This window comes from Gymnoscopelus microlampas, assembly GCF_963454915.1.
Source record: "Gymnoscopelus microlampas genome assembly, chromosome: 11".
In the NCBI taxonomy this organism is placed as follows: Eukaryota; Metazoa; Chordata; class Actinopteri; order Myctophiformes; family Myctophidae; genus Gymnoscopelus; species Gymnoscopelus microlampas.
This window is the reverse complement of record NC_139948.1, coordinates 51,602,899-51,630,846: the sequence shown is the minus strand read 5'-3', so window position 1 is coordinate 51,630,846 and position 27,948 is coordinate 51,602,899. Positions and strand designations below refer to the sequence as shown.

General features: G+C 42.9%; 1 protein-coding gene across 2 annotated transcripts; it reads right to left on the bottom strand.

Moving 5' to 3' along the window:
- Positions 1–27,948, bottom strand: LOC311055092 (cAMP-dependent protein kinase type I-alpha regulatory subunit-like). Of its 2 annotated transcripts, none has more exons than XM_084071188.1 (11): positions 27,846–27,948; positions 25,067–25,252; positions 23,714–23,893; positions 14,891–14,997; positions 14,693–14,754; positions 14,134–14,180; positions 12,983–13,141; positions 11,459–11,519; positions 10,830–10,951; positions 6,763–6,844; positions 1–1,842 (listed from the first exon to the last, which is right to left on the bottom strand). In XM_084071188.1, the coding sequence occupies exons 2-11, from the start codon at positions 25,244–25,246 to the stop codon at positions 1,670–1,672; spliced, it is 1,173 nt and encodes a 390-aa protein (XP_083927314.1). In that variant the 5' UTR covers positions 25,247–25,252; positions 27,846–27,948; the 3' UTR covers positions 1–1,669. The 2 variants fall into 2 exon arrangements, with proteins under 2 accessions (XP_083927314.1, XP_083927315.1); XM_084071189.1 differs by having other exon boundaries at positions 14,891–14,982.

Genomic DNA, 27,948 nt, shown 5'->3' with positions numbered 1-27,948 from the left:
TTTTACACTCTCAAGAGTTAACTTATTGTTAAACATCAGCATTACTTAATTAAAGAATTCTTGTTTTGATCAACGTTTGCCTGTTGTCTCTCCTATGGAACCAACATCAATACAGCATGGATGGAATTGTGGACAAAATCTTGTCTTGAGTCTGAGAGTCTAAATCTCATCAAACGGTGGTTCCGCGGCTCAAACGCCGAAAAAAAAAAAAAAGGATCTCGATATGAAAAAGGGTTGAAAACCACGGCTCTAGAGAGAGCCAAATGGAGAACCAACCAGTGTTTTTTGTACACTCTCTCAGAGTGAACTAAACTGAGGATTTTACAGCGTTCGCAGAGATAAGAGAACGGCATCACGCAGGGGGTCCGCGGGGCCTAATGCAGATCTAACCGGTGGTCCTCGAGGGGGTCAGTTACTGACATCCACTATTCTAGGCCGGCCCCCAGGGTCCGGTGGAATGAAAAAAAAAGAAAAATGTAACCAGTATGAAAAGACTCTTTGATGATTAGATAACACACAATAAAAAGGTTGATAAGACGTGGAGAGAAAAATAACACCTTTAAAATGATGGTGAGCGGGGCAGGGGGGGGCGTGGCTTACATGACATCACTCGAAAGAGAAAAAGGAACCAATAAGAAAAATGAAATACATTTGTGTATTTGTGGACCCTGCGATGGAGAGGAGAGGAGAGGAGAGGAGAGGAGAGGGGAGCACCCAGTACGGACGCTGTCGATGCACCGAATGAGACATCATCACGTTTAGTCAAGACTGTTGATTGGTCTAAGTAGGTGAGATACTGACCTATACCCACGGGGCTCAGCAGGTGTTTTGTATAAAGTATCGTTTTGAAACGCGACGGAGGCGCGCCGTCTCTAGCGAACTTGAGCCACGAGAAGCACCGCCGAGCCAGCCAAAGCGAGCGAGTCGCCGTGCCGAACCTGGCGAAGTTAGCTTGAGCCTACTCAGCGCCGTCCGAGTTATGTACCGATTGAGTTATGTACCGATAGAGTTATGTATAGGGGTGTGCCGATATATCGTCCCGTGATATATCGCGATACGTTTTCATGACGATATGTATCGTTTTGGGGGGAAAAAATATATTTTTCCTTTTTTTACAAATCAGGCATGCAAACAGCCTGAGGTGAAAAGGGTGACAGCATGTTTTTGTTTTGTTTTTTCGGGTCAGGTGTCACACTATTGCCCTATTTGGATTCAAAACGGCTATTGTAGCTGAAAAGCTACAAGTTTGCATGTCTGAATAATGCAAAACAGACATATTTGTTTGCATTTGCTTTCCCCCCCTCCCCATATATTTTCATAATAAAAAAAGTGCCATATATCGTATCATATCGATATCGTATCGATGTCGTGAGCCCAATATCGTATCGTTTCATGAAATTAGTGTATCGGCACACCCCTAGTTATGTACCAATATAGTTATGTAGCGATAGAGTTATGTACCGATAGGCACAGAATGATAAATCATGTTTCATCAACCCACAGAATATATAAAAACAACAAAACACCTATCAATCAATAGTCTGATTAAACGTGATACCATACCACCATCATACCATTAAACGTGTCCCATCCAGTGCATTGACAGCATGCGAACCCGGTGAGGAGAGGAGGAAAGGAGGAGGGGAGAGGGGAGGGGGAGGGACAGCCCTCAAACGGACAGGGACACAAAGCTGTTGTACTGCTGGATGTTCCTCTTCAGGATGTCGGAGCAGGGCCCCAGCACGCGCTCAAAGCGCGGGCGATCCAGCTTCACGCACTTGAGCGGCCCGCGGGAGACCACCGTGGCGGCGCGCGGGCGGTTCATCAGCAGGGCGATCTCACCTGGGGTGGAGGAGGGGGGGGGGGGAGAGGGAAAACCACTCCGTTAAACGAAACAGCCGGAATTTGTGTCGATGCCCGTCCCAGCAGTGTTGATTTAGTAGACTAAAACTATGACGAAAAATATTCGTCGACTACCTTTTTTCACAGACGAAAACTAAATAAAAAACAAATACAAACTAAGCTATGATGACTAAAACTATGACTAAATATATTGACAATTTCATCAACAAATAAAAACTAGACTCAAATGTTAGTGAGGGATCTAGTGGAAAAGAGATCCAGTAGAACTAAAAGACAAGTCATTTTATGTTTGGTTGCGCTCAGGTGTTGCGCTAGCAGATCTACAAGCTCACAACGCGTCGCAGCTTGTAGATCTGCTATTTTCAGCATGCAACCACGTGTAAAATCAGCCATTACGACGCCATCAAGGCACCGCCAACATACATTTTAGTCGACTAAAACTAGACAAAAACTAAAACATTTCAGGTGACTAAAATATGACTAAATGCAATTTTATTCAAAAGACTATGACTGAAACTAAATCAAAAATTTGCTGTCAAAATCAACACTGCGTCCCAGTCTCATTTACATATGTCATCTCATTTACATATGTCATCTCATACCACTTCCACAAATGTCACTCTCCAAAAATGATATCATTTATCCTCTAAGGACAACACACTGGTTAGGACTGTAATCAAAAATTGCACATTTTTCAACATGGAAACGATTACACAAAAATAATTGCGATTATCTCAAATAATTGCGATTAGAGGATCATGTAATAATTGAGACAGGCCTAACACAGGTTTGTTTGATTTTCCAACAAAGCCACTGGGTTCCGTTCATGTCGGTACGGTATGAAAATAAACGTGCAGAGACTTGTATATTATTATTTAAGTAAAGGCAAATGACAGTGATTGTCAGCTTAGGTCAGAAGTAAAGTTTTTTCTTTTGGTTGACAGATGAGTGAGTAAAAAAACGAGCCCATCTAAATAATGATCCTGAGGTCGTTGCCTACTTGCTCCACCAGTCAGATAGATTGCCCTCCCCTCCCTACCAGCCTGGGAATTACTAGAAGCATCAACCGCTCCTGTAAAAAGCCCTTTAACCCCTGATGCCCACCTTTAATCAGCCTGCTAGTCCACCTGCTTACTGTAGCGTTGCTAAGGCGATGCATGACTTCAAACCACATCCTCCTGTTAGTTTTTGATTGGTGCCAACCACTCCTACATTTGACTTTGTCACGTGTCACGTGACAACATATTGTTGCTGATTGCAACACAAGGATGCAACCAGTTACACTTTCAAAGGCACCACTCTCTTCACACTGGGTGTGATTTTTTTTTAAACAGTGGGCGGTACACAGGAAGTGTTCCCCATGATGGAGGTATCCAGGCCCTAGATCATTTTCTAGAGCCTCGCAGTGCAATTTCAATCCCATCAAACCATAGCATCATCACCCTTGCCGAGCTGGTGCTAACCCATAACTACTTTATGTTTCAGGATGACTTCTATCTGCAGAAAAAAGGTGTGGCTATGGGCTCTAACATGTCTTGCAACTTTGCCAGTCTATTTGTGGGGTACCTGGAAAAAAACTAAAATCCTCAACAGTGTTGTCAACCCTTTCTTTCCCAACCTGTTGGTTTATAGGAGGTATGTAGATGATATGTTTTGCCTTTTCAAGGGCTCTATTGACCTTTTGCATGGTTTTTGTAATTTCCTAAACTCTGCCTCAGAGCATTTGAGGTTTACTGTGAACTTTGATTTGCATAAGGTTAGTTTTTTGGACACCTGGATAATCCGTAAAGATGATATGCTATACACTGATTTATACACCAAACCCACTGACCGGAACAGCCTCCTCAGAGCAGACAGTTGCCACCCACTCCCTTTAAAGAACAGTCTACCATATAGCCAGCTTTGCAGACTCAAACGCATCTGCAAAGACCCACATTCTTTCACAGAACACTCTGGCATCATGATTGACAAATTCAGGCAGCGGGGTTATACAGAAAAACAACTTAGGACAGCTGCTGACAGAATTAAGCAGAGACCTAGAGCTAGAGAGAAAGAAAACAATTCCTTTGTTTATTACGAAATACTCCAGAGCTGCTGAATGCATCAAACCCATTCTAAACAAACACTGGCACATTTTAAAATCTGACCCACAGCTTCAGAATGTGTTTCCTGATCCACCTAGAGTGTTTTTTTTCCAGGGGTAGAAATGTAAGAGACGTGCTAGTCCACTCTGATCTTCCCCCACCAGTTACTATATCACAGCGCACTCTCAGCCCTATCCCAGACGGGAACTACAAATGTGGCGCGTGCGCACAGTGCAATGGTACTTTTAAAACTACTTTTTTTAATCACCCCCACTCTGGCAAAGTGTTTCCTATTAAAGGCATAATCTCATGCAATACCAAAGGTGTGATCTACGTGATTTATTGCCCCTATGGCAAATATTATGTTGGCAAAACTATGCGCGCCCTCAAGACACGTATAGCAGAACACTGCAGCTCTATTAGATGTAAGAATCTGCTATACCCTGTTGCAGCGCAATTTGTTGAAGCTGGTCATTCAATCTCCTCTCTCCGCTACCTAGGTATAGAGAAGTTGCCCACACCTAGAAGAGGAGGTGACTTCGACAACTCTCTATTGAAAAGAGAAGCATGGTGGATTCATTCATTAAACACTTTAGCCCCTAATGGTCTTAACATTGATTTCGACCTGAGACCCTTCTTAGAGCTTCATGTCCAGCAGCCTATTTGGCCTGGACTTATTTCCCTCTACCTATTTAAAAAAAAAAAAACATCTGTAAAGAAATTTCAGTGCCTTCAAAGTTTTTTCTATATATGACACTATTTCCTAGATGCCAAATGATGTAAAGAAGCATGGTCCTAGGATTCTCCATTTTGTTTTTAATTAATAATATGCATCCACTCTCAAAGTGTATGAGGTCTCTCACACAGGAGAGTCTCTGCCACACTTGACTCTGCCACACTTGATCATCTCCTCTCCTGTGGTTCTGTGACCTGGGTTCTATGATTGTCATGGATGTATTGCTGCTGAATTCATATGTCCACTTTTTTATTATTTTTTTCAATACTTAACTGAATGTATTGTTGTAACTCTATATATTAGTTGTTACAAATGTTATGTATGTATGCATCTTTGTTGCACCCTGCAAGCTTGCTAATGGGAATCAATCACCCAATTTGGGCGTGAGTCAATTTGAGGACACTCCTTAAGGACTCCCCTTTTGTCCCACAGTCTACATAAGAAAGCTGCTCTTACATGCCTCTCATACCCTGATGAAGACATAATATGTCGAAACGTTGGTAACTTATAAATAAAAAAGTTTATTGCATCGTGGCTGCGAGTCTGTGCGACCTCTCCTTTCCCTTTTTTAGTTTACTATTCCAGTGGTCAGCACCTCCTTACTGCTGGTGTGCGCTTTTGTTCTTTTGTTCGGTACACAGGAAGTAACATTGGTGGGAGGGAAACACTAATGCTGCACTAATGCACTGGCAGATATAAAGCTACCATTCATTTTCAATGGAGGCCGGCCAGGGGCGCCGATATTTGTCAGCTCTATTGGGTGTGCTACCTGGCACTCACTCACGCACGTGCAGCGTGTGTGAGTGAGTGCCCCGCACGTGTCCGGGCGCCGCGAACATTTTCGGTTTCTTGGCGGATATTATACTTTTTTGGGGGGGGTTTGTAACTTTAATTTGCTTAATTCGGTTTATTTACCTGCTAGGTGAAGACAAAGCCTGGAGCCGGCAAACCATAAACAAATGGGAGCGCGTTGCGAGTACGAGCGTGCGGCTGCGCGCTGCGAGCATGAGCGCTCGGCTTCACGCCCCCCCCCCCCCCCCCCCCCCAATTTCGCCTGGGTGCTTTAGCCTCGAGGCACCCACAGTATCGGCGCCCTTGAAGCCAGCGACACAAAGATACAAAACGACAATCCAAGTAGAGCTGGCTTCAGCTACAAAACAAATCGATCGGGAGTTGTTTAACCATTCCACTCATCTTCCCTCTTCACACGATTCCTGCTTGAAACGAGGTGAAAGTACGGTCACGACTTTTTTCTGTTCTGGCCCCACAGTGGTGGAATGAACTCCCCACTGATGTCAGGACAGCAGAGTCACTGATGTCAGGACAGCAGAGTCACTGATGTCAGGACAGCAGAGTCACTGATGTCAGGACAGCAGAGTCACTGATGTCAGGACAGCAGAGTCACTGATGTCAGGACAGCAGAGACACAGATGTCAGGACAGCAGAGTCACTGATGTCAGGACAGCAGAGTCACTGATGTCAGGACAGCAGAGTCACTGCCCATCTTTTGCCGCAGGCTGAAAACCCACCTCTTCAGGAAACACTACCCTTCCTCTCTGTCTGGCCTACTTGTACGAACTCTTGTTTTATTGTTGTACTGTTTTATTGGATCTTGTTTAGTCGATACACTTTTTGTATTAGTTCGTGCTCATTTGATTCTGCTATTTTGTCTCATCTGTTTAAGACAGTAGGTAGCTGATATATAGCACTTTTACCTTAGAGCTAGGTATACTCTTGGTTGCTTGTTTTTGCAGGAAATGCACTTAATACTTCTGGTGATTAGTAGTTTTCGTTCCCTACCTATGTTGAATGAACTTATTGTAAGTCGCTTTGGATAAAAGCGCCTGCTAAATGACTGTAATGTAATGTAATGTAATTATTTCAGTCAGTCAGGTCCTAGACTTCATATTTCCCCATTTTATTTTTCTCGCTCGCCGGACGTATGCCGGCGTGATAGAGCATGTCGATCAACACTTGTCAATGTCTTCAACAGCGATAGATATGCTCTGTGTATTTGTATCTTTTGTAGCTGCCAGTGTGAACGCCGTCCGTCAGATCAACTTCCTGGACAACACTCACCAAAATAGTCTGACGGTCCGAGTCGGCCGACCTCCACGAACTCCTCGTTTTCAGAGCGTCTCTGAAGAACAGCAGCTGAGCCCTGTGGACCACAGAGAGAGGAGAGGGACCGCAGAGAGAGGAGAGGGACCGCAGAGAGAGGAGAGGGACCGCAGAGAGAGGAGAGGGACCACAGAGAGAGGAGAGGGACCACAGAGAGAGGAGAGGGACCGCAGAGAGAGGAGAGGGACCACAGAGAGAGGAGAGGGACCGCAGAGAGAGGAGAGGGACCGCAGAGAGAGGAGAGGGACCACAGAGAGAGGAGAGGGACCGCAGAGAGAGGAGAGGGACCACAGAGAGAGGAGAGGGACCGCAGAGAGAGGAGAGGGACCACAGAGAGAGGAGAGGGACCACAGAGAGAGGAGAGGGACCACAGAGAGAGGAGAGGGACCACAGAGAGAGGAGAGGGACCACAGAGAGAGGAGAGGGACCACAGAGAGAGGAGAGGGACCGCAGAGAGAGGAGAGGGACCGCAGAGAGAGGAGAGGGACCACAGAGAGAGGAGAGGGACCACAGAGAGAGGAGAGGGACCACAGAGAGAGGAGAGGGACCACAGAGAGAGGAGAGGGACCGCAGAGAGAGGAGAGGGACCACAGAGAGAGGAGAGGGACCACAGAGAGAGGAGAGGGACCGCAGAGAGAGGAGAGGGACCGCAGAGAGAGGAGAGGGACCACAGAGAGAGGAGAGGGACCGCAGAGAGAGGAGAGGGACCGCAGAGAGAGGAGAGGGACCACAGAGAGAGGAGAGGGACCACAGAGAGAGGAGAGGGACCACAGAGAGAGGAGAGGGACCACAGAGAGAGGAGAGGGACCACAGAGAGAGGAGAGGGACCGCAGAGAGAGGAGAGGGACATACATGTTGAAATTACACACCACAAAAAGACATCAGCAAGAAACTATGTGGAAGAACATTTTATATAGGTTCAGTATGTGTTCTGATCCCGTCAAGTGTGCACTGTTTAACCCATTGAGACCTGAAGCCGATTCTACATGTCTCCTAAATCTCAACAGTATTTTGAAAAACGTATGTTTCTATATCAGTCGTGCTCAAACCTTTTCATGTCAAGGACCCCCAAAATTATATGTATTTGGCCGCGGACCCCATCAAAATATTTTGTTCCAGGGAACCCCCGGAAACAAAGATTTGAGTTAAAAATGTTCGCTTTAAAAATATGTATATTTCAAAGATTTGCACACATATTCACGATTTTTCAAAAATAGCAGATCTACAAGCTCGTAGCGCGGCACTCGGTGCCGTGCTATGAGCTTGTAGATCTGCTATTTTTGAATAGCCCAAAGTGTAAAATAATGCTTTTTAGCTCAAATCTAAAAATGACACAGTTCCAGGTCTTAATGGGTTAAAGCATCCTCCACTCCCATGTATACAGCCTTCCTGTGGTGCACATACAAGAAAGGTAGCATGCGGAGGCTTGAGGTGCTGTTCTCTGCCTTAAGGTGGGTAACTGGTGACAGTTTTGGTACCCATCACTGTACTCTCTATGGGAACGCAGGCTTATCCTCTCTCTCTCTGAGAGGATAAGGTATCTGGTATCTTTTTTATTTTTAAAGCTATCTCAGGAATGCTCCCCCCTTATATCTGTGCCTTGAAGGATCAGAACCCTAGTCCCCTACCAGACTCGCTGGAGTGACTTCCTGACTCTTAAGGTGCCATTTACTCATACAGAGCTATAAGGCAAGGCAGCATTCTCTGTTAGTGCTCCATCGACATGGAATGAGCTCCAGAAATCCCTAAGAATCAGATCTCCTTGGGTCAATTTAGGGAAATGGTCTCTAACACTTTTGTTCCAGAGTGTAACTGTTTTAATTCATTCCTGGCCTATCGTTCTTAGTTCGTTGAATATGTTTGAGTTTTCTCTGTTCTCTAATTCTTATATTAATATTGATGTATATAAATGTTTATTCCTGTTGAATATTATGTTGTGTATCTCGACTACATTGAAAATGAGGGCTTGCCCCTCAACTGTACTTCGAGTTTAAATAAAGGTTATGATGATGATGAAGGTGGCCTATAATGATGGCCTGAGGATACTACTAAACGGTCCCTAGATGGCATAGTGCCAGTCACTTGTTTGTAACATGTAGAATCCACACATGTGAGGCTCTCTTAAGACACTCTGTATGGATTCATGTCTCGCCTGGATGAGTCCCAGAACAGTATTATTGAGGATATAGTCAATCCTGGGAGGAGCTGTCTCTGATACTCATCCAGGCTGTGTACACACTAGGGTGACCATATGTCCCGCATTTTGATTGATAGGCTCCAGTTTTCAAATGTGCGTTTAAAATCTTGGTTTTATCAACTAACTGGCTGTGCGCAACGGAGCAGTGGAGCCTGTCATCAGGGGGCGGGCCGAGTGTGTGTGTGTGTGTGTGTGTGTGTGTGTGTGTGTGTGTGCCCCAAAACACACCCGCCCCTATGTTTTTTGCCGACAGAGGCCGCCGGATATACCCGGAGCGAGTGTGTTTTGGGACGAGGCGTTCTTGTATTCCAACAGCAACACTTGATTTACAAGTCGGAAAGAAAATAATCAGGAGCTCAACAACATAATAAGAGGATACAAGAGCTATCTGTGCTAGCTAGTCCATGAGCCAGACAATATTTCATTATCGAAAGAGTGGGCAAAACCAAACCTATATTAAATTGTTCATAGGGTCAATACGAGTAAATAAATATATGATAACCTTTCCACAGGAGTAGCTTTTTCATGGTTATCACACATTTTGTTATTTTCCCCATACGTACATGACAGGTGAAAAATGACAAAATTTAAAAAAGAGTTATCATAATGAAACTTCCTGAGTTGATTACTTACATGAAGACAATGATTTATCGTATTACAAGTTTTCTGAAATTGTATATTTAAATATGCAAATTAGGCATTTAGTCCATGAGCCTGAGCCCCAAAATTGAGCCAGATATTGAATATTCCATCGTTAAAAACCTTTGACTCCAACATCTTAACAAAATGAAATAAGTATGTTGACTCTGGCTTTGTCCAATGTTCCAATGTTGATTCAGGAAAGGTATGCAAATGTGGGCATATTTTCCTAATGCCTAATTTGCATATTTAAATATACAATTTCAGAAAACTTGTAATACGATAAATCATTGTCTTCATGTAAGTAATCAACTCAGGAAGTTGTAAGTATGATAACTCTTTTTTAAATTTTGTAATTTCTTTCACCTATCATGTATGTATGGGGAAAATAACAAAATGTGTGATAACCATGAAAAAGCTGCTCCTGTGGAAAGGTTATCATATATTTATTTACTCGTATTAACCCTATGAACAATTTAATATAGGTTTGGTTTTGCCCACTCTTTCGATAATCATTGCTCAATTTTGGGGCTCTGGCTTATGGACTAAGCTGCAAAGTGTGCATATTTAAGCAAGTATTTTAAAACAGTGAAAGCTACCGAGGAAAAAGAAACAGAAAGTGATAGACCTCCGCCACGACTCAAACTAGTGACCACGTTGTGAATAATTATAAACAAGCAACCTCCTGGTGCTTCCAAGTTGGGGGGTAATTTGACCAAAACCTAAGGTATTGAAGAGGAGGACACGGAGAATGTTATGGTCATCAGAGATCAGAGGATTTAGCAGCTGCCATTCTGATAATATTAGGAGCAATGGACCAGGCAACAGTGACACTACGACCAGGTAGGGTCCAACCAGGTGTTTCTAAATGGACTGCAGTCTGCACATAACCCTATCCATCAGATCCAAAGTAGACTAGGTATTTTTTCACAAAAATTGAACTTACAAAATCCGCCCAATAACCAAAACAATTTGCTGTTTAATTGACCTGCGAACAGGGCTGAGCGGATACGGATTTTTGACCAAATACCTCAATAAGGTTATTGTGATAATGTCGTATTGTGACTGGATTATGTCTTTTTTCGAAGACTTTGAAAAATAGTGAAAATAGTCAGTCTACAAGCTTAATAATGTGTCGTATCGTCAACCCACTATTTTTGAAAATAAAATTAACTGTTGCACCGCTGACCTCCAGAATGATGAAGAACTCGTCTCCAGGTTCTCCCTGGACCACGATCTTCTGTCCGTCTTCAAACTGCACCGTCTCCAACGCGTCGGCCACCGTCAGACGCTCCCACTTGTCCAGAGATTCTGTCACACAATCACCCGTTCAGATTATTAATGTATGTCACACAAACACCTGTTCAGATGATTCATTAATGTCACACAAACACCCGTTCAGGTGATTCATTAATGTCACACAAACACCCGTTCAGGTGATTCATTAATGTCACACAAACACCTGTTCAGATGATTCATTAATGTCACACAAACACCCGTTCAGGTGATTCATTAATGTCACACAAACACCCGTTCAGATGATTCATTAATGTCACACAAACACCCGTTCAGGTGATTCATTAATGTCACACAAACACCCGTTCAGGTGATTCATTAATGTCACACAAACACCCGTTCAGATGATTCATTAATGTCACACAAACACCCGTTCAGGTGATTCATTAATGTCACACAAACACCCGTTCAGATGATTCATTAATGTCACACAAACACCCGTTCAGATGATTCAAATAAATACAAATAAAAACTTGCTGTGCTGAACAGCTGCTGCCTCGGATAAACACAGAAGATTCTTACCTAAAATGGACACTTTGCTGAGGAATTCCTCATACATCTTACGCTTCCTTAAAGTGCTCCCCTGAAAAAAAGAAGGAAAAGATTAATGAAAGAAAGAAGGATAAATATAACTAACAAACAAACAAACAAACAAACAAACATGCAGCTATTATGAACAATTACAATATAAAATGTTAAAACTGCTGATGGAAAATTTGCTCTACGCTAAATCCGGCATAATTACATCTAATCATGTGCATGTATTATGTAATTCATAATCATGTTTTAGTGTTTATCAAAGTGCACGGTCCCTGCCAAATAAATGAATGAAGTAAAAAGTGAAGTCATGAACCAAAGAAATATTTATATACAAATCTCAGCTGCTTCCAATAAATGTCTACAGAATAAATGGCCGAGTGGGTTCAGACATGACTGATTGTTCCACCATGCTATGGAGTAAATTATTTTCGGTATACCCTATGTTCACACTATTTACTTTTCCAAACAGACAGACGTGTTTAATTGTTTAATTGTTTTGTTGAAAACAAATCCAGTCTCTTAAGAACCTGTCCTTCCTTGAAAATCTTAAGCCATTAACACCAGGAAAGCATCGGCCATTTTAGATGTTAACCACTTTAACCATTATCTTATACTTTGGCTATTCAAAAATAGCAAATATACAAGCTCATAGCACGGCACTCGCGGCACCGAGTGCCATGCTATGAGCTTGTAGATCTGCTATTTTTGAAAAATAATCAACATTTGTGCAAATCTTTGAATATATTATGTTTCAAAGCGAACATTTTTCTTTCTTTTTTTTCCATTTTTCTACAAATGTCTTCTAAATCAGTTACAGTAGGTTTAGACATAGTTTTAGAAACAGTTCTTTTTTTTTAAACGTATGTTGCTATAATATCAGTGGTTCTCAAACTGTTTCATGTCAAGGACAGCCAAAATTATTTGTATTTGGACGTGGACCTCCCATCTCAAAATATGTTGTTCCAGGGACCCCCCCAGAAGCACAGATTTGAGTTAAATATCCCCACCAGGAGGACGTAGAGCCTTCGTCCAACTCCTCCCGCCCAAAACTCCCCGCTGACAGGTGCCACCCCCAGCCCGTAGGAGTTTGTGCAATGACCCACATCACCCTCCTCCTCCTCCTCCCCGCCCGGCTTCCCTCCCCCTGAACACGGGTCAATTGTGCTCGTGTCGACGTTCGACAAAGCCGGATCGGACGCACCACGGTGGATTCAAACCCACAACCTCCATGGTGGTGGGCAGGGACTTTACCACTGAGCCACCCGAGCGCCTAGAAATGTGATATTCCTAATGTGACGCTCAGCACCAGTGTGTGTGTGTGTGTGTGTGTGTGTGTGTGTGTGTGTGTGTGTGTGTGTGTGTGTGTGTGTGTGTGTGTGTGTGTGTGTGACTGACCATCAGTATTCTGCGGTAGCTGTCTCTGTCCAGTGTGTGTGTGTGTGTGTGTGTGTGTGTGTGTGTGTGTGTGTGTGTGTGTGTGTGTGTGTGTGTGTGTGTGTGACTGACCATCAGTATTCTGCGGTAGCTGTCTCTGTCGATGCCCCACAGCTTGACGTTGGACTTGGCTCGGACCGTGGCCGCACGAGGCGTCCCGTAGATCAGGGCCAGCTCGCCGAAGCTGCCTCCCTCGCCGATGCTGGTCACCAACTCACTGTTCACGTACACCTGGGGACGGGACGGGACAGAAGAAGACAGGACAGAAGAAGACAGGACAGAAGAAGACCCATTAAGCCGATTCTACAAATGTCTTCTAAAACAGTTTTCTGAAAAACACATGCTTGGTGCTATACATCGTTGCTGTCAGGCAGAAACCTCTTATCTCCATGTTTTACGTAAATGAATGCCTAACTTTATCATACATACTTGATCACAAGTAGCAGATCCACAAGCTCGAAACCTTATTCCTGATCCTGATTATTCCTCTAAACCTAACCTTAACCTCAGTAAAACTATGTCTAAACCTAACCTTATTCCTAACCTTAACCTCAGTAAAACTATGTCTAAACCTAACCTTATTCCTAACCTTAACCTCAGTAAAACTATGTCTAAACCTAACCTTATTCCTAACCTTAACCTCAGTAAAACTATGTCTAAACCTAACCTTATTCCTAACCTTAACCTCAGTAAAACTATGTCTAAACCTAACCTTATTCCTAACCTTAACCTCAGTAAAACTATGTCTAAACCTAACCTTATTCCTAACCTTAACCTCAGTAAAACTATGTCTAAACCTAACCTTATTCCTAACCTTAACCTCAGTAAAACTATGTCTAACCATAAACGTATTCTTAACCTTAACCTCAGTAAAACGAATACCAAGAACCGCTGGGGACGGGCGGTCCGTGAAATAAATGGGGGTGAGTGTGTTTTGGGGCGAGGGTTCCAGTTTCACACACAGGGTAGCAAAAACCTGCCTAAAACTAAGCTTTAAAACGGGGAGTGAATGTGTCACTGGGACTCAGTCCTAATGACACATTCAGGCGAGGTGATAGTCCTTTAAGTGAACACATCGCTTCACATATGTCTGGTCGAAATAAAGAAAGAAAAAAAAGCACCTATGTACGATTAGATCAGCTACACACGAGTGAATTAACAGGTTACACAAACATAAGAATGTAGCTTGAACTGATCTTGAGCCACTAACATCAATAACTTACGTCCATATCTCCTTGGTCAATAACGTAGAAGTTGTCTCCTTCATCACCTGGAGAAGAAACAGCAACAAGAATAAAGTCAGTCAGTGACTGAAGCACCTTAGACCCAGAGCCAGTTACATGCATCAGTGGTTCTCACAGGATCCCCAGATGACACTAAAGTGACAATTTAAGGACTTTTAAGACCTTTTTAAAACCCCCCAAAAAATAAATGAAATGAAATGAAGAATAGATTACTGTATCAAAAGAAATGGCATCTGTATGTCATTACGCACGCTCCTTCTCTTATGAATCCTTGTATGGCTACTTTTAAATAGTGCATAATACATTCCTTAGCCTGTGTGTTCAGGTTCTCAGAGTCACACACATTATAATGGAATTACATGTATTGTATGTATGTTTTCCATAACACTATCATACCCTAATTCCATGAGGAAGTTGACCCATTAAGACCGGGAACGCATCCGTGTCATTTTTTAGATTTCTTTGGCTATTCAAAAACAGCAGATCTACAAGCTCGTCTTAATGGGTTAAACTAAACAGTGTGCTGCTGGACACTCACCTTGCTGAATGACCGTCTCCCCAGCGATGTAGGTGACGGAAAACATGGCGTCAAAGATGTCACTGGAAAAGAAGAAGAGTGTTTGTTCAACTACAATGAGGATGTTTGTTTCCCCCAAGGAAAAATTAAACCCTTGCCGTCACAATTAGATCCGGGCCAACACACTACAAACATTATATATGAGAGAGGGACGATTACCTTCTCTCGTTGTCGTCCAGGTGGGCGAACAGAACATTCTTCTCGATGGATTTAGCCAAGGCGGCCATGGTCTTGTAGTCTTTAGGGATAACCTGGGGCGAAACATCCTGTTAACGCCCAAGATCAAGTTTACAAAGTCTTTATGCTCGTTGACAACATCGTCAGTATACAGTATACTTCACATGCCTGAACAGTAAAGATCCTTCTCTCTCTGCAGCCACAACAATCACACATTCAAGAACCAGTTGGTTATAGTAAACCTTAAACATTTTTTGAGTTGCCAATAGTAATGTATTACCGTAGTCTAAAATAGTGGTTCTCAACATGTGGGCAACATGATTTTTGTCTTTGTTTGGGGGGGCTGGGGGGGTCCCCAGATAACAGTGAAGTGACAATTTAAGGGCTTTTAATGAGACCTTTTTTCTCCCCCATTGTGACTAAACCATTTCGGAGCCGCGCATTCTCAAGGGAACGTCGCAACGTGCGGGACGGCGACTCGTTCGCGTTAGCTCACTCAGTAGTCCCTCACGTGGCTCCAGTTCCCTTGAGACTGCGCGCCTCCGAAATGGTTTAGTCACAATGGGGGGGGATGCGAGGCGGCTATGCACGGATTTTCGGGTTTTCTAGGTGTCTATGCACAGAATGACACTCCATGCACTGTATACTAAGTTGTGTGAGATGGGGTTGGATACATGCAGGTACTATAGACACAAAGCAAGCACGCACCTCAATAGTCACGTCTACTAAGTCCCATGTCCCCCCGACAGGGGCGTCGGCACAAGGGCCACAGTGACCAGAGGGCACTGTGAGGTGCAGTTCAGTTCAGACGCACGCCCTTTGCGCAAAATTCCTTCTCAGTTCAAGGAAGCGATATTTGGAACAATCTGACCACTGATATAAAAGAGAGTATCCGTCCTTTACATCTTTCAACCCATTAGTACCGGGAACCCATCTCTGTCATTTTAGATTTCTTTGGCTATTCAAAAATAGCAGATCTACAAGCTCAAAGCGCGGCACCGAGTGCCCTGCTGTGAGCTTGTAGATCTGCTAGTTTTGAAAAAAATCGCTAAGATTTGTGCAAAACATTTGTAAAATATTGTGTTCCAAAGATTTGAATACAAATGTTCGCTTTAAAAATATATATATATATGTATACAAAGATTTGCACATATTTTCACGATCAAAAATAGCAGACCTACAAGCTCATAGCGCGGCACTCGGTGCCACGCTATGAGCTTGTAGATCTGCTATTTTTAAATAGCCAAAGAAATCTTAAAATGACGTAATGGATTATGGTCCAACAAAAAAGATGGATCACGGACAATCAAACTTGTGAACATTTGTTAAAAAGGCTAAAATGTAGGTTTCACAACTAATCTTACACAGCTAAAAAAAGAGAAATCACACGTGTAAATAAAGTCATTTCAGTATATTTAGTGGAAGAAACAATGTTGTTTGAGACTCCTACATGACAAAAACGTATCATAAATGCCGCGTGGAAGCAGGAAACTTTCTGGACTTTACACAAATAAAAGCCTGAAACTGGAATGGAAAGACACAACCGGTGTTTTTAGTGTCTCCAAGTACAGATCTAGGGTCAGATTTACTGATTTCCTGACTCACTCAAGCAAAATCGGATCCCGAATCAGCAGACAGGGATATAGTAAATTCACACACTTTTTTGTGATATGGCGAAATTTTTGTACATTTGGGTATTTTGGGAATTATTGATCGTACATCGTACAGAGGGTAAAATGATCGCACAAATACGATAATTATCGTACATCTGGTAACACTGGCGCTGTCCCGTCCCAAATAAACGTATAAGAAAAGAAAAGACAATTGCATGTCCATGATTTACTAGGTGGATTTTTGACAATGAAAAGGTACAGACACGTCTGCTTCGTATGCTCAAGAGGGAAGGCATTACATCAACATGAATGCACTGTAACATTTAGGCCAGGGGTGATGCAACTTTGATGATGCAGAGGGCCACTATATTTCCACACTCACTCCAGAGGGCCACATTGCATATACTGTCTGGCAGACAATTCTTATCTATATTCTGTATTTTAAGTTTTTTCGTAAATTAATGCTGTACTTCGCCATTCTATGTCACACAAAAGTAGCAAAAATAGCAGATCTACGCGACGCGTTTTGAGCTTGTAGATCGGCTATTGAATTTGTTTTTGCTATTTTTGAATTGGAATCCTGAAAAGTAACATTTTAATTTAATTTCAAATGCATTTAGTTAACTTATGTTAACTTTATGAACTTAAATCCAAATAGCAAATACATTGGACATAAAATAATGTTATTGGACAATAACATTTTAATACTAGTCATTATAGACAGTAATTAAAGCAGGTCATGTTTGCATGTTTGGAATTGTAACAGCTGAAATCAATGATATATCACTATTCTGATATTAAACTGCGGGCCGCATTAAGTGAAGGTGGGGGCCACATGTGGCCCCTGGGCCGCCAGTATGAACTAGGCTGAAGCCAAATTCCAATACCCCCAAAATCTCGGCCACTCGCTCACTCACACTCGGTCACTCCAGCATGGCGGTGTTACGGTGAAACTGGTGACCTGCAGAAATATGTGTCCATCTTGTGGACTTCACATAACTTAATACGTGGCCTTAATACGGCTATAGGTTGAACTTCGCTAATATACAAAACGCAATGATTTACGTTGGGACACTGACGTTATGCATAGGCGGCGGGTGAGCTTGACAATTGGGAAGGCTGGGGGTCGGCCGAAATCCGTGCACGCGCGCGAATCGTGCGTGCACCAAAAAAACGCGGTTTCTGGGTGGATTTTCTTAGTTACGGGGCCAGAGCTCTGCTCTGGACACGTATTGTTATTCGCATTATTCTGTCACTTCTTCTTCTGCCACTTTTCGCAGTTCTGGCTGAACCGCGCTGTCGGTTTTTACGAAACTCGGCCATATGGTAGATGGTCATGAAAAACGATCAAAAAATAATTCTCACAATCTTTCGTCCAAAGGTGGCGCTATAGCACTCAATTGAAAATGCCAACTTTGACCAGGTACAACTCATGCCCTGTTTGACCTACAGCCATGAAACTTGGATACACATATGCGTCTCCTCATGCTTAACAACTTTCACACTCTGACTTTTGACCTCTGACCTTTAGATCTCCCACCATTTTGAATTATATGAAAAACAGTCATTGGCTCCTAACTTCTGCATTTTTTCACTTATGGAAAATCCGTTGGAAATTTTTGTAGAAAGTGGTCCAAAGTTCAAGTACGAAACGTTTCGTGCAGATTGCTCAAAAATCCCAGGAGGAGATAGATTTTAACTATTACAGTTTTATGAAAATTATTCATCTGTGCCTAAAACATACATGCAGACTCACATTTCTTTGAAACTTTGCAGAAATGTACAGGGTCATTCCAAATATCACTGAAACCAATCTTACTCCAATTGGCCAAAAGGGGGCGCTATAGCAATTTTTTGAAAAGGCAGACTTTAAACAGGCATAAGTCATGCCTCGTTTGGCCGAAAGTCGTGAAACTTGCTTACACATGTGCCTTGACTCATGAGGAACACACGTATCGATTTGACCATTAAGCTCCGCCCTTAGATTTTCCGCAATTTTGAGCAGTTTGAAAAATACTTGTTTTTGCCAGTTCTGGCTTAACCGTGCATACGCTTTTTACGAAACTCGGCCATATGGTAGATGCTCATGAAAAACTACCAAAAAATAATTCTCACACTCATTCGTCAAAGGGTGGCGCTATAGCACTCAATTGAAAGTGCCAACTTTGAACAGGTACAATTCATGCCCTGTTTGACCTACAACCATGAAACTTCGATACACACATGCGTCTCTTCATGCCCGACAACTTTCGTGGTCTGACTTTTGACCTCTGACCTTTAGATCGCCCACCATTTTGAATTATATGAAAAACAGTCATTGGCTCCTAACTTCTGCATTTTTTCACTTATGGAAAATCCGTTGGAAATTTTTGTAGGCAGAGGTCCAAAGTTCAAGTGGTAAACGTTTCGTGCAGATTGCTCAAAAATCCCAGGAGGAGATAGATTTTAACTATTACAGTTTTATGAAAATTATTCATCTGTGCCTAAAACATACATGCAGACTCACATTTCTTTGAAACTTTGCAGAAATGTACAGGGTCATTCCAAATATCACTGAAACCAATCTTACTCCAATTGGCCAAAAGGGGGCGCTATAGCAATTTTTTGAAAAGGCAGACTTTAAACAGTTATAAGTCATGCCTCGTTTGGCCGAAAGTCGTGAAACTTGCTTACACTTGTGCCTTGACTCATGAGGAACACATCTATCGCTTTGACCAGTAAGCTCCGCCCTTAGATTGTCCGCAATTTTGAGCAGTTTGAAAAACACTTAAACCCAGGATTTTTCAGCTATTTGCGTGAAACTGTATCATCTGTGTGATCTCCTTTTTCACAGTTACTTGTCTGTTGGGCCAATGGCGTCTCCCTTAAATGAATGCCTCACAATCTCAAGGTCGCCAGTTCAAGCCTCACTTGATGCAGACATAATTTAAGTTGAATTGCAAACAACATGACTGTATCAATGAATACATGTGCAAATGGTAAAGATAACCTGAAATGCTTATTTGAGAGTATGTTTTTTCAACGTATGACATACTTCATTCTGAAAATAGCTGATCTACAATCTCACAACTTTTCATGGTTTGTGAGCTTGTAGATCGGCTACTTTCACTAGTTTTGGTTCTGAGGAGATGTACAATTTCTTCATTGGTAAATGGTTTGTGAACGAGTGATCTTAGTGTTAGTGAAACAGGGGCTTGGTTCATGAAAGAAGGCAAGAGTTTATGATCTTCAACAGACAATATCAGCCTGGACAAAGCTATAGCACTATAGGTAGTGTTGCAGCCTATTAGTCTGAAGGTTGAGAGTTCGAATCCTGTTAATGGCAGTAGGTTGAGATGTCCAATCAAACCATTATGTTTCCATCTCTCTCTCTCATCAATCTATTGTTTCCATGTCACTCTCTCTCTCTCTTCAATCTATTCCGTTTCCATGTCTCTCTCTCTCTCTCTATTCACTGGCCCCGTATTATCGCTGCTTGCAGCTATATTACGAATTGTTTTTCGCTCCCTCTCAATTCAAGGCTAATCTTAGTTCTGGCTTAACCGTGCTGTCGCTTTTTACGAAACTCGGCCATATGGTAGATGGTTATGAAAAACGATCAAGAAATAATTCTCACAATCTTTCGTCAAAAGGTGGCGCTATAGCACTCAATTGAAAATGCCAACTTTGAACAGGTACAACTCATGCCCTGTTTGACCTACAGCCATGAAACTTGGATACACATATGCGTCTCCTCATGCTGAACAACTTTCACCGTCTGACTTTTGACCTCTGACCTTTATATCTCCCACCATTTTGAATTATATGAAAAACAGTCATTGGCTCCTAACTTCTGCATTTTTTCACTTATGGAAAATCCGTTGGAATTTTTTGTAGGCAGTGGTCCAAAGTTCAAGTCTTAATAATTTCGTGCAGATTGCTCAAAAATCCCAGGAGGAGATAGATTTTAACTAATACAGTTTTATGAAAATTATTCATCTGTGCCTAAAACATACATGCAGACTCACATTTCTTTGAAACTTTGCAGAAATGTACAGGGTCATTCCAAATATCACTGAAACCAATCTTACTCCAATTGGCATAAAGGGGGCGCTATAGCAATTTTTTGAAAAGGCAGACTTTAAACAGGCATAAGTCATGCCTCGTTTGGCCGAAAGTCGTGAAACTTGCTTACACATGTGCCTTGACTCATGAGGACCACACGTATCGATTTGACCAGTAAGCTCCGCCCTTAGATTTTCCGCAATTTTGAGCAGTTTGAAAAATACTTATTTTTGCCAGTTCTGGCTTAACCGTGCATACGCTTTTTACGAAACTCGGCCATGTGGTAGATGCTCATGAAAAACTACCAAGAAATAATTCTCACACTCATTCGTCAAAGGGTGGCGCTATAGCACTCAATTGAAAGTGCCAACTTTGAACAGGTACAACTCATGCCCTGTTTGACCTACAACCATGAAACTTCGATACACACATGCGTCTCTTCATGCCCGACAACTTTCGTGGTCTGACTTTTCACCTCTGACCTTTAGATCGCCCACCATTTTGAATTATATGAAAAACAGCCATTGGCTCATAACTTCTGCATTTTTTCACTTATGGAAAATCCGCCGCTTTTGTTTTGTCGGCAAAGGTCCTAAGTTCATGTGTAAAATGTTTTGTGCAGATTACTCAAAAATCCCAGGAGGAAATAGATTTTAACTATTGCAGTTTTATGAAAATTATTCATCTGCCCCTAACACATACATGTAAGACTCACATTTCTTTGAAACGTTGCAGTAATGTAGAGAGTCATTCCAAATATCACTGAAACCAATCTCACTCCAATTGGCCAAAGGGGGGCGCTATAGCAATTTTTTGAAAATGCAGACTTTAAACAGGCAAAAGTCATGCCTCGTTTGGCCGAAAGTCGTGAAACTTGCTTACACTTGTGCCTTGACTCATGAGGAACACATCTATCGCTTTGACCAGTAAGCTCCGCCCTTAGATTGTCCGCAATTTTGAGCAATTTGAAAAACACTTAAATCCAGGATTTTTCAGCTATTTGCGTGAAACTGTATCATCTGTGTGATCTCCTTTTTCACAGTTCCTTGTCTGTTGGGCCAATGGCGTCTCCCTTAAATGAATGCCTCACAATCTCAAGGTCGCCAGTTCAAGCCTCACTTGATGCAGACTTAATTTAAGTTGAATTGCAAACAACATGACTGTATCAATGAATACATGTGCAAATGGTAAAGATAACCTGAAATGCTTATTTGAGAGTACGTTTTTTCAACGTATGACATACTTCATTCTGAAAATAGCTGATCTACAATCTCACAACTTTTCATGGTTTGTGAGCTTGTAGATCGGCTACTTTCACTAGTTTTGATTCTGAGGAGATGTACAATTTCTTCATTGGTAAATGGTTTGTGAACGAGTGATCTTAGTGTTAGTGAAACAGGGGCTTGGTTCATGAAAGAAGGCAAGAGTTTATGATCTTCAACAGACAATATCAGCCTGGACAAAGCTATAGCACTATAGGTAGTGTTGCAGCCTATTAGTCTGAAGGTTGAGAGTTCGAATCCTGTTAATGGCAGTAGGTTGAAATGTCCAATCAAACCATTATGTTTCCATCTCTCTCTCTCTCTCATCAATCTATTGTTTCCATGTCACTCTCTCTCTCTTCAATCTATTCCGTTTCCATATCTCTCTCTCTCTCTATTTACTGGCCCCGTATTATCGCTGCTTGCAGCTATATTTCCTTTTTGTTTTTTGGTTACTTTATTACGGTTATAGGGTTAGGGATAGGGTTAGGGTTAGGTTATTTAATTCTTATTTTTGCCTGTTTTTACTGATTTATTATCAGGGGTGCACATAACTGGTGCGCAGGTGCGCATGCGCACCCAAAATAAATAATGCGCACCACATCAGACGATGCGAGGCGCTTTTGCGTACCAACAGCTGGGACAGGAATTTCCAAGCTTTTATTTTTTAGCAAAACTAAAAACTAAAAGCCTGGAGATCGAGGCTAGGAATGTACTTCCTGAAGCCACACTCACACAATCACGCTAAAGCACGCATTGGACCCATGTACAGCCATTAGGCGCAGGGGGACGCATGCTGTGATTGTGTGAGCCTCGCATCCTGACACACAGACAGGCTGCGACTCGCAGCTCGCTGCACGCAGTGGCTGTTAGAGCCACTCGTCACCGATGATGAACGCACCGTGATGGTGCAAAATATGCCGTGAACGTCCCAATCTGGCAGATAAAAGCAGCGCAGCACAGGGCACCAACCTTGGGGGGTTCACCAAACGGCGTGAGAAAAAAAGAAACGGCGAAAATCGGCGGAATTTGGAAGCAGAGCTCCCTTTTTTCTCGCGTTTCTCGTGTTGACAAAACTGTCCCGGTGGGCACCATGCCCCCCCGTTGACAAAACGGACATTTATTTGGTGCGCACCAAGTCACATCTCCGGGTGCTCTTCTGAGTACTAGACCTAAAAAGTTATGTGCACCCCTGTTTATCATCAAAGAAATAACTAAATAATGCTGCGCACATATATTACATATAATTTGCACAATTCCCATAATTTCCCAGCATAACATTTGGGAAGGTTTAGCCTACCCTAGCCTTCTTTACCCGCCGCCTATGATGTTATGTGATGTGTGTACAGTATACACGATGGTCACATATTTCGGCAAGTCACCAATTTCACCGTAACACCGTCCGCCATGACGCTGGAGAGTGACCCAGTGTGAGTGAGCGAGCGAGTGGCCCAGATTTGGGGGTTTTAGAATTCAGCTTTAGGGCTACCTCTGTAGCCACTGTAGAGGGGTCAGTAGTGAGTGGCGGAGGGGCTGACCTGTGGCGGTCAGGGGTGAGGTCAGTAGTGACCTGTAGGGGGCAGTAGCGGGTGGTCGAGGTTGGCAGTGACCTGTAGGCAGTGTTGCCAGATTCTGTGAGAGAAACAAGCAACCGGGTCTGGGAAAACCAGCCCAAAAGAAGCGGCTATGGGGCCACACATGCACTTTTACATATACCTCAGCCATTTGAAAATAGCAGATCTACAAGCTCACAACGCGTCGCGATGCGACGCGTTGTGAGCTTGTAGATCGGCTATTTTCAAATGCAATCTTGCGGGGAAATTGTAATACGCAGATCTGGCAACCCTGTCTGTAGGGGGCAGTAGTGAGTGGTGCAGGGGGCTGACCTTCCTGACGTAGGAGTCTGCGTCCTCCTCGGTGTACACCTCGGCGCTGATGGCGCCGCGCCGCCGGCGGCCCTTCACCACCGGGTTCATGGGCGGCGACACCTCGTCCTCGCGGGAATCTGACCGGCAGCTGTTGGAGCGCTGCTGGGCCTGGTGCGCCGCCATCTGTTTGGCCTCCTCCTGGTGGACACACAGGCACACAACAACAACAACAACAATCAATTGGGAAGAAATGCTTTTTTCAAATAATTGTAGTGGAGTAAAAAAGTATAATATTTTCCTCTGGGATGTAGTGGAGTAGAAGTGAAAATTACTGAAAATTGGAAATACTCCAGTAAAGTAAAAAAAAATACCTCAACATTGTAATTAAGTACAGTACTTGAGTAAATGTACTTATTTTACACCACCCACGTTTCTTTTTTTTTGTTTTTTTTTCCTAATTTTTATCCCACGATTTTGTAACCCTTATTTTTTCACCCACCCGGTGCCAATTTTCTAAGTGATCCTGGGCACTACACTGCCCTCACCAGCCTAGGGAGGCCAGGGCCGAGCTCATGCCTCCTTCAATGCATGAGAGCAGAGTCCTGCACGGGTCCAATTTTGAGAACCCACGCCCGCCCCGCCCGTCAATAATCAGATCCGTAGACCGACCCGTCACCCGTGATTATTTCAAAATACGAACCAGACCCGCCCCGCCCGTCAAATAAACGACCCGTTGTCCGCCCGTTTAACCGTGATTACATGCAGAGTAAAATGTAAATCCTATTGAAAAGTGTGTTGAAAAAGATAGCGGCCTTCAACAACAGCGCTACATTCAGTGGTCAGGTTCGTACAGAAATCAAGTGAAGACGGAGGAGCGAGCTTAAGCCGTGCGCGCGAACGCGCATCTACGCAGCACACGTGTGTCGTTGTTTACGTCGCAGATGGTTTTAATTTGAAGGTTTAACAGGATGTTCAATGTGTTTTTGTGAGTTAAGATAAGTGACCAGCGTGCTCCATGCAGTTGTGCTGTGTTAAGTTACACAAGTGACGTTGTTTGGGCGGAAACAGTGCTCTCTGATTTTCACAACACCGCCCTAACCCTAACCCTAACCCTAACCCGTGATCTTATCAAAGTACATTTTTCACCCGTTTTCACCCGTCAAACGCGGGTACCCGTCGGGTATCCGCGGGTACCCGACCCGTTGCAGGACTCTGCATGAGAGCCAACTGACCTTCTTGTCACCTGACAAGAAGGGAGTTTCCCTGGTAGGACGTAGCGTGTGGAAGGAACACGTTATTCCAACCAGTTCCCTTCCCCTCCATCAGGCTGTCATGGGGGAGGAGTTATAGTGACCAGTTTACACCACCCACCTTCTCCAGCCTCTCAAAGTGCTCCCTGAGGAAGGCCATGGGCCGCTCGGGCCTGGAGGTGCACAGCTGGACGATGCAGTCCTTCAGCAGCTGCTGGACGTTGTGCTTCTGGACGTACGCCTCACACTCCCTCAGGCTGCGCTCTTCATCACTGACCGGACCGGAGGACGCCATCATCATCCTCCACTAGAGAGAGAGAGAGAGAAAGAGAGAGACAGAGAGAAAGAGAGAGAGAGAGAGCATAAGGGCCAGTCGCACCGTCCTGCGTTTAAATCTGTCTCGTCCAGTGGTGGAAAGTAACTAATTACATTTACTCACTTACCATTTAGTTTTAGTCATATTTTAGTCACCTGAAATGTTTTAGTTTTTGTCTACTTTTAGTCGACTAAATCTACAGTTGATTTAGTCGACTAAAATGTATGTTGGCGGTGTATGATGGCGTCGTAATGGCTGATATTATCAATGGTTTTCAAACTGTTTTCATGTCAAGGACCCCACAAAATAATATGTATTTTTCCGCGGACCCCCTCCCATCTAAAAACATGTTGTCCCAGGGACCCCCCAGAAAAGCAAAGATGTGAGTTAAAAATGTATATAAAAGATTTGCACAAATGTTCATGATTTTTCTAAAAAAAAAAGCAGATCTACAAGCTCATAGCACGATCTGCTATTTTTATATAGCCAAATAGAGCGTTTTTTTTTTAATCACGATGAACGATAATAAACGCTTATGGTCCCATGCCATCCCCTATAAGTACAGACTGTATCTGTACAGGCTGTAGGTCTGTGGCCTGTGTGCTGTTATGATTACACACTTTACTGTTATGATCACACACTGAGAGAACCGGTGGGAGGGGTTTGAATACTGTAGAGTTATGAGAATAACATGAAGCAGCCCTGGAGCAACTCAGCCTTTTTCATTTAACCCATGAAGGCCGGGAGTGGGAACTTATCTAGTCCATCTATGAGCCAGAGCCCCAAAATTGAGCAATGATTATCGAAAGAGTGGGCAAAACCATACCTATATTAAATTGTTTATAGGGTCAATATAAGTAAATAAATATATGATAACCTCTCCACAGGAGCAGCTTTTTCATATTTATCACACATTTTGTTATTTTCCCCATATGTACATGAAAGGTGAAAACATTCACATTTAAAAAATATTATCATAATGAAACTTCCCCAGTTGATTACTTAGATGAAGACAATGATTTATCGTATTACAAGTTTTCTGAAATTGTATATTTAAATATGCAAATTAGGCATTTAGTCCATGAGCCAGACCCACAAAATTGAGCCAGATATTGAAGATTCAATATCCTTGGGCTAAAAACGGCCCAATCTCAATGGGCTTTTTACACAAAAAGTATACCTGGAAAAGGATGGCTATGGCACAAGGCCCAAGGAGTGGTTTTGGTGCAAAACAAATGCTTGCAATGGATTCAGAATCATAAAAACACCATAGTTTGACCCTTCACATGCTACTTAGAACAGAATTAAATTTTGATTCCCCCCCCCCTGCATAAGGCTATGGTGGGTACCCCAACTTTCAGGAGCTGTCACAAATTCCCCTAGATAAACTGCATTTCAGTCTTTGTGAGATGTGTTACTAGACACTTTTACAAACACATTGGTGAAGATTTTTTTTTGGTAAGGAATTTATTCCAAGATGTTTTTAATATTCCCTGACTAATAACCATGAGTACAGAGCATTGTTCATGTTGTTTACCCCCCATAATAACCAAACACCAGTCATCACCTGGTCCCTCGGGATCCGGGCCCCTCAGGGAGAGGGTCATAAGATGAGTGGAGTGTTGGCTGCAAAGAGGACAGTACTGTCCTATTACTGAGCTCCTAGCCTCCAGGTTCAAAAATGGCCATAAAACGTGGTAAATGAATGTCTGCATTCCTCTTGTATATTCATAAGCTTACCTTTTATTAAAACTAAAAACAGTGAAATTAAACTTTTCCACATGATTGGGACCCCCTAGAACCCCCCTCAAGACGCCCCCCCCGTGGGTCCAGGCCAGCCAGGGGTCCTAGTTTGAGAACCACCGAGTACATAGCAGTTTAAGTCAGGAGTCTTCAACGTTTTCAGCCCAAGGACCCCCTAGCTGACAGAGAGATGAAGCAGGGACCCCCTACTCTATATTATATAAAATTGTGTTTCAGATTCAACTTTTTTTTTGTGTACACGGTCCGCTCTTTTTCCCCCTCTACCTCTTTGCCAAAAATAGCCGATCTACAAGCTCACAATGCCTCACAGTGTGAGCTTGTAGATATGCTATTTTTTTTTGGCAAAGAGGTGTTTGGTGTAGAGGGAAAAAAAAAAGAGCAGACCAAGTAAATAAAAAAAGTTAAATCTGAAACACAATGTTATACAGAGGGGGTCCCTGCTTCATCTCTCAGCTAGGGGGTCCTTGGCCTGAAAACGTTGAAAGACCCCTGTTTTAATCCATCCACTTCTTGTTTTTGCCCCTGTAACAACATATTTTGAGATGGGGGTCCGCGGACAAATATACATATCATTTTGGGGGTCCTTGACACGAAGAAGTTTGAAAACGACTGATATAATGGAACCAACAATAAGTTAAGTGTCAACAGTCAAACAATAACAACAAAACAGCCATTTTGAAGGCTCTGATCCACGATAACTAACCTTCAGCTACCAACGTTCATCCAGACTAAACGATAAACCGGTATAACAACAACAACAACAACCCGGTACGATGTATTCAGAAGAAAAGCGTTTCCTAACAGAGACAATAAGACTCACCGAGATGGAAGTGAACCGTTAATCTGTTTAAAAATGACGTTTAACGGTTTGATGTGTTGTTGTTGTGACTCTCTGACCGAGCTGTGTGGTTCTACCGTCATCA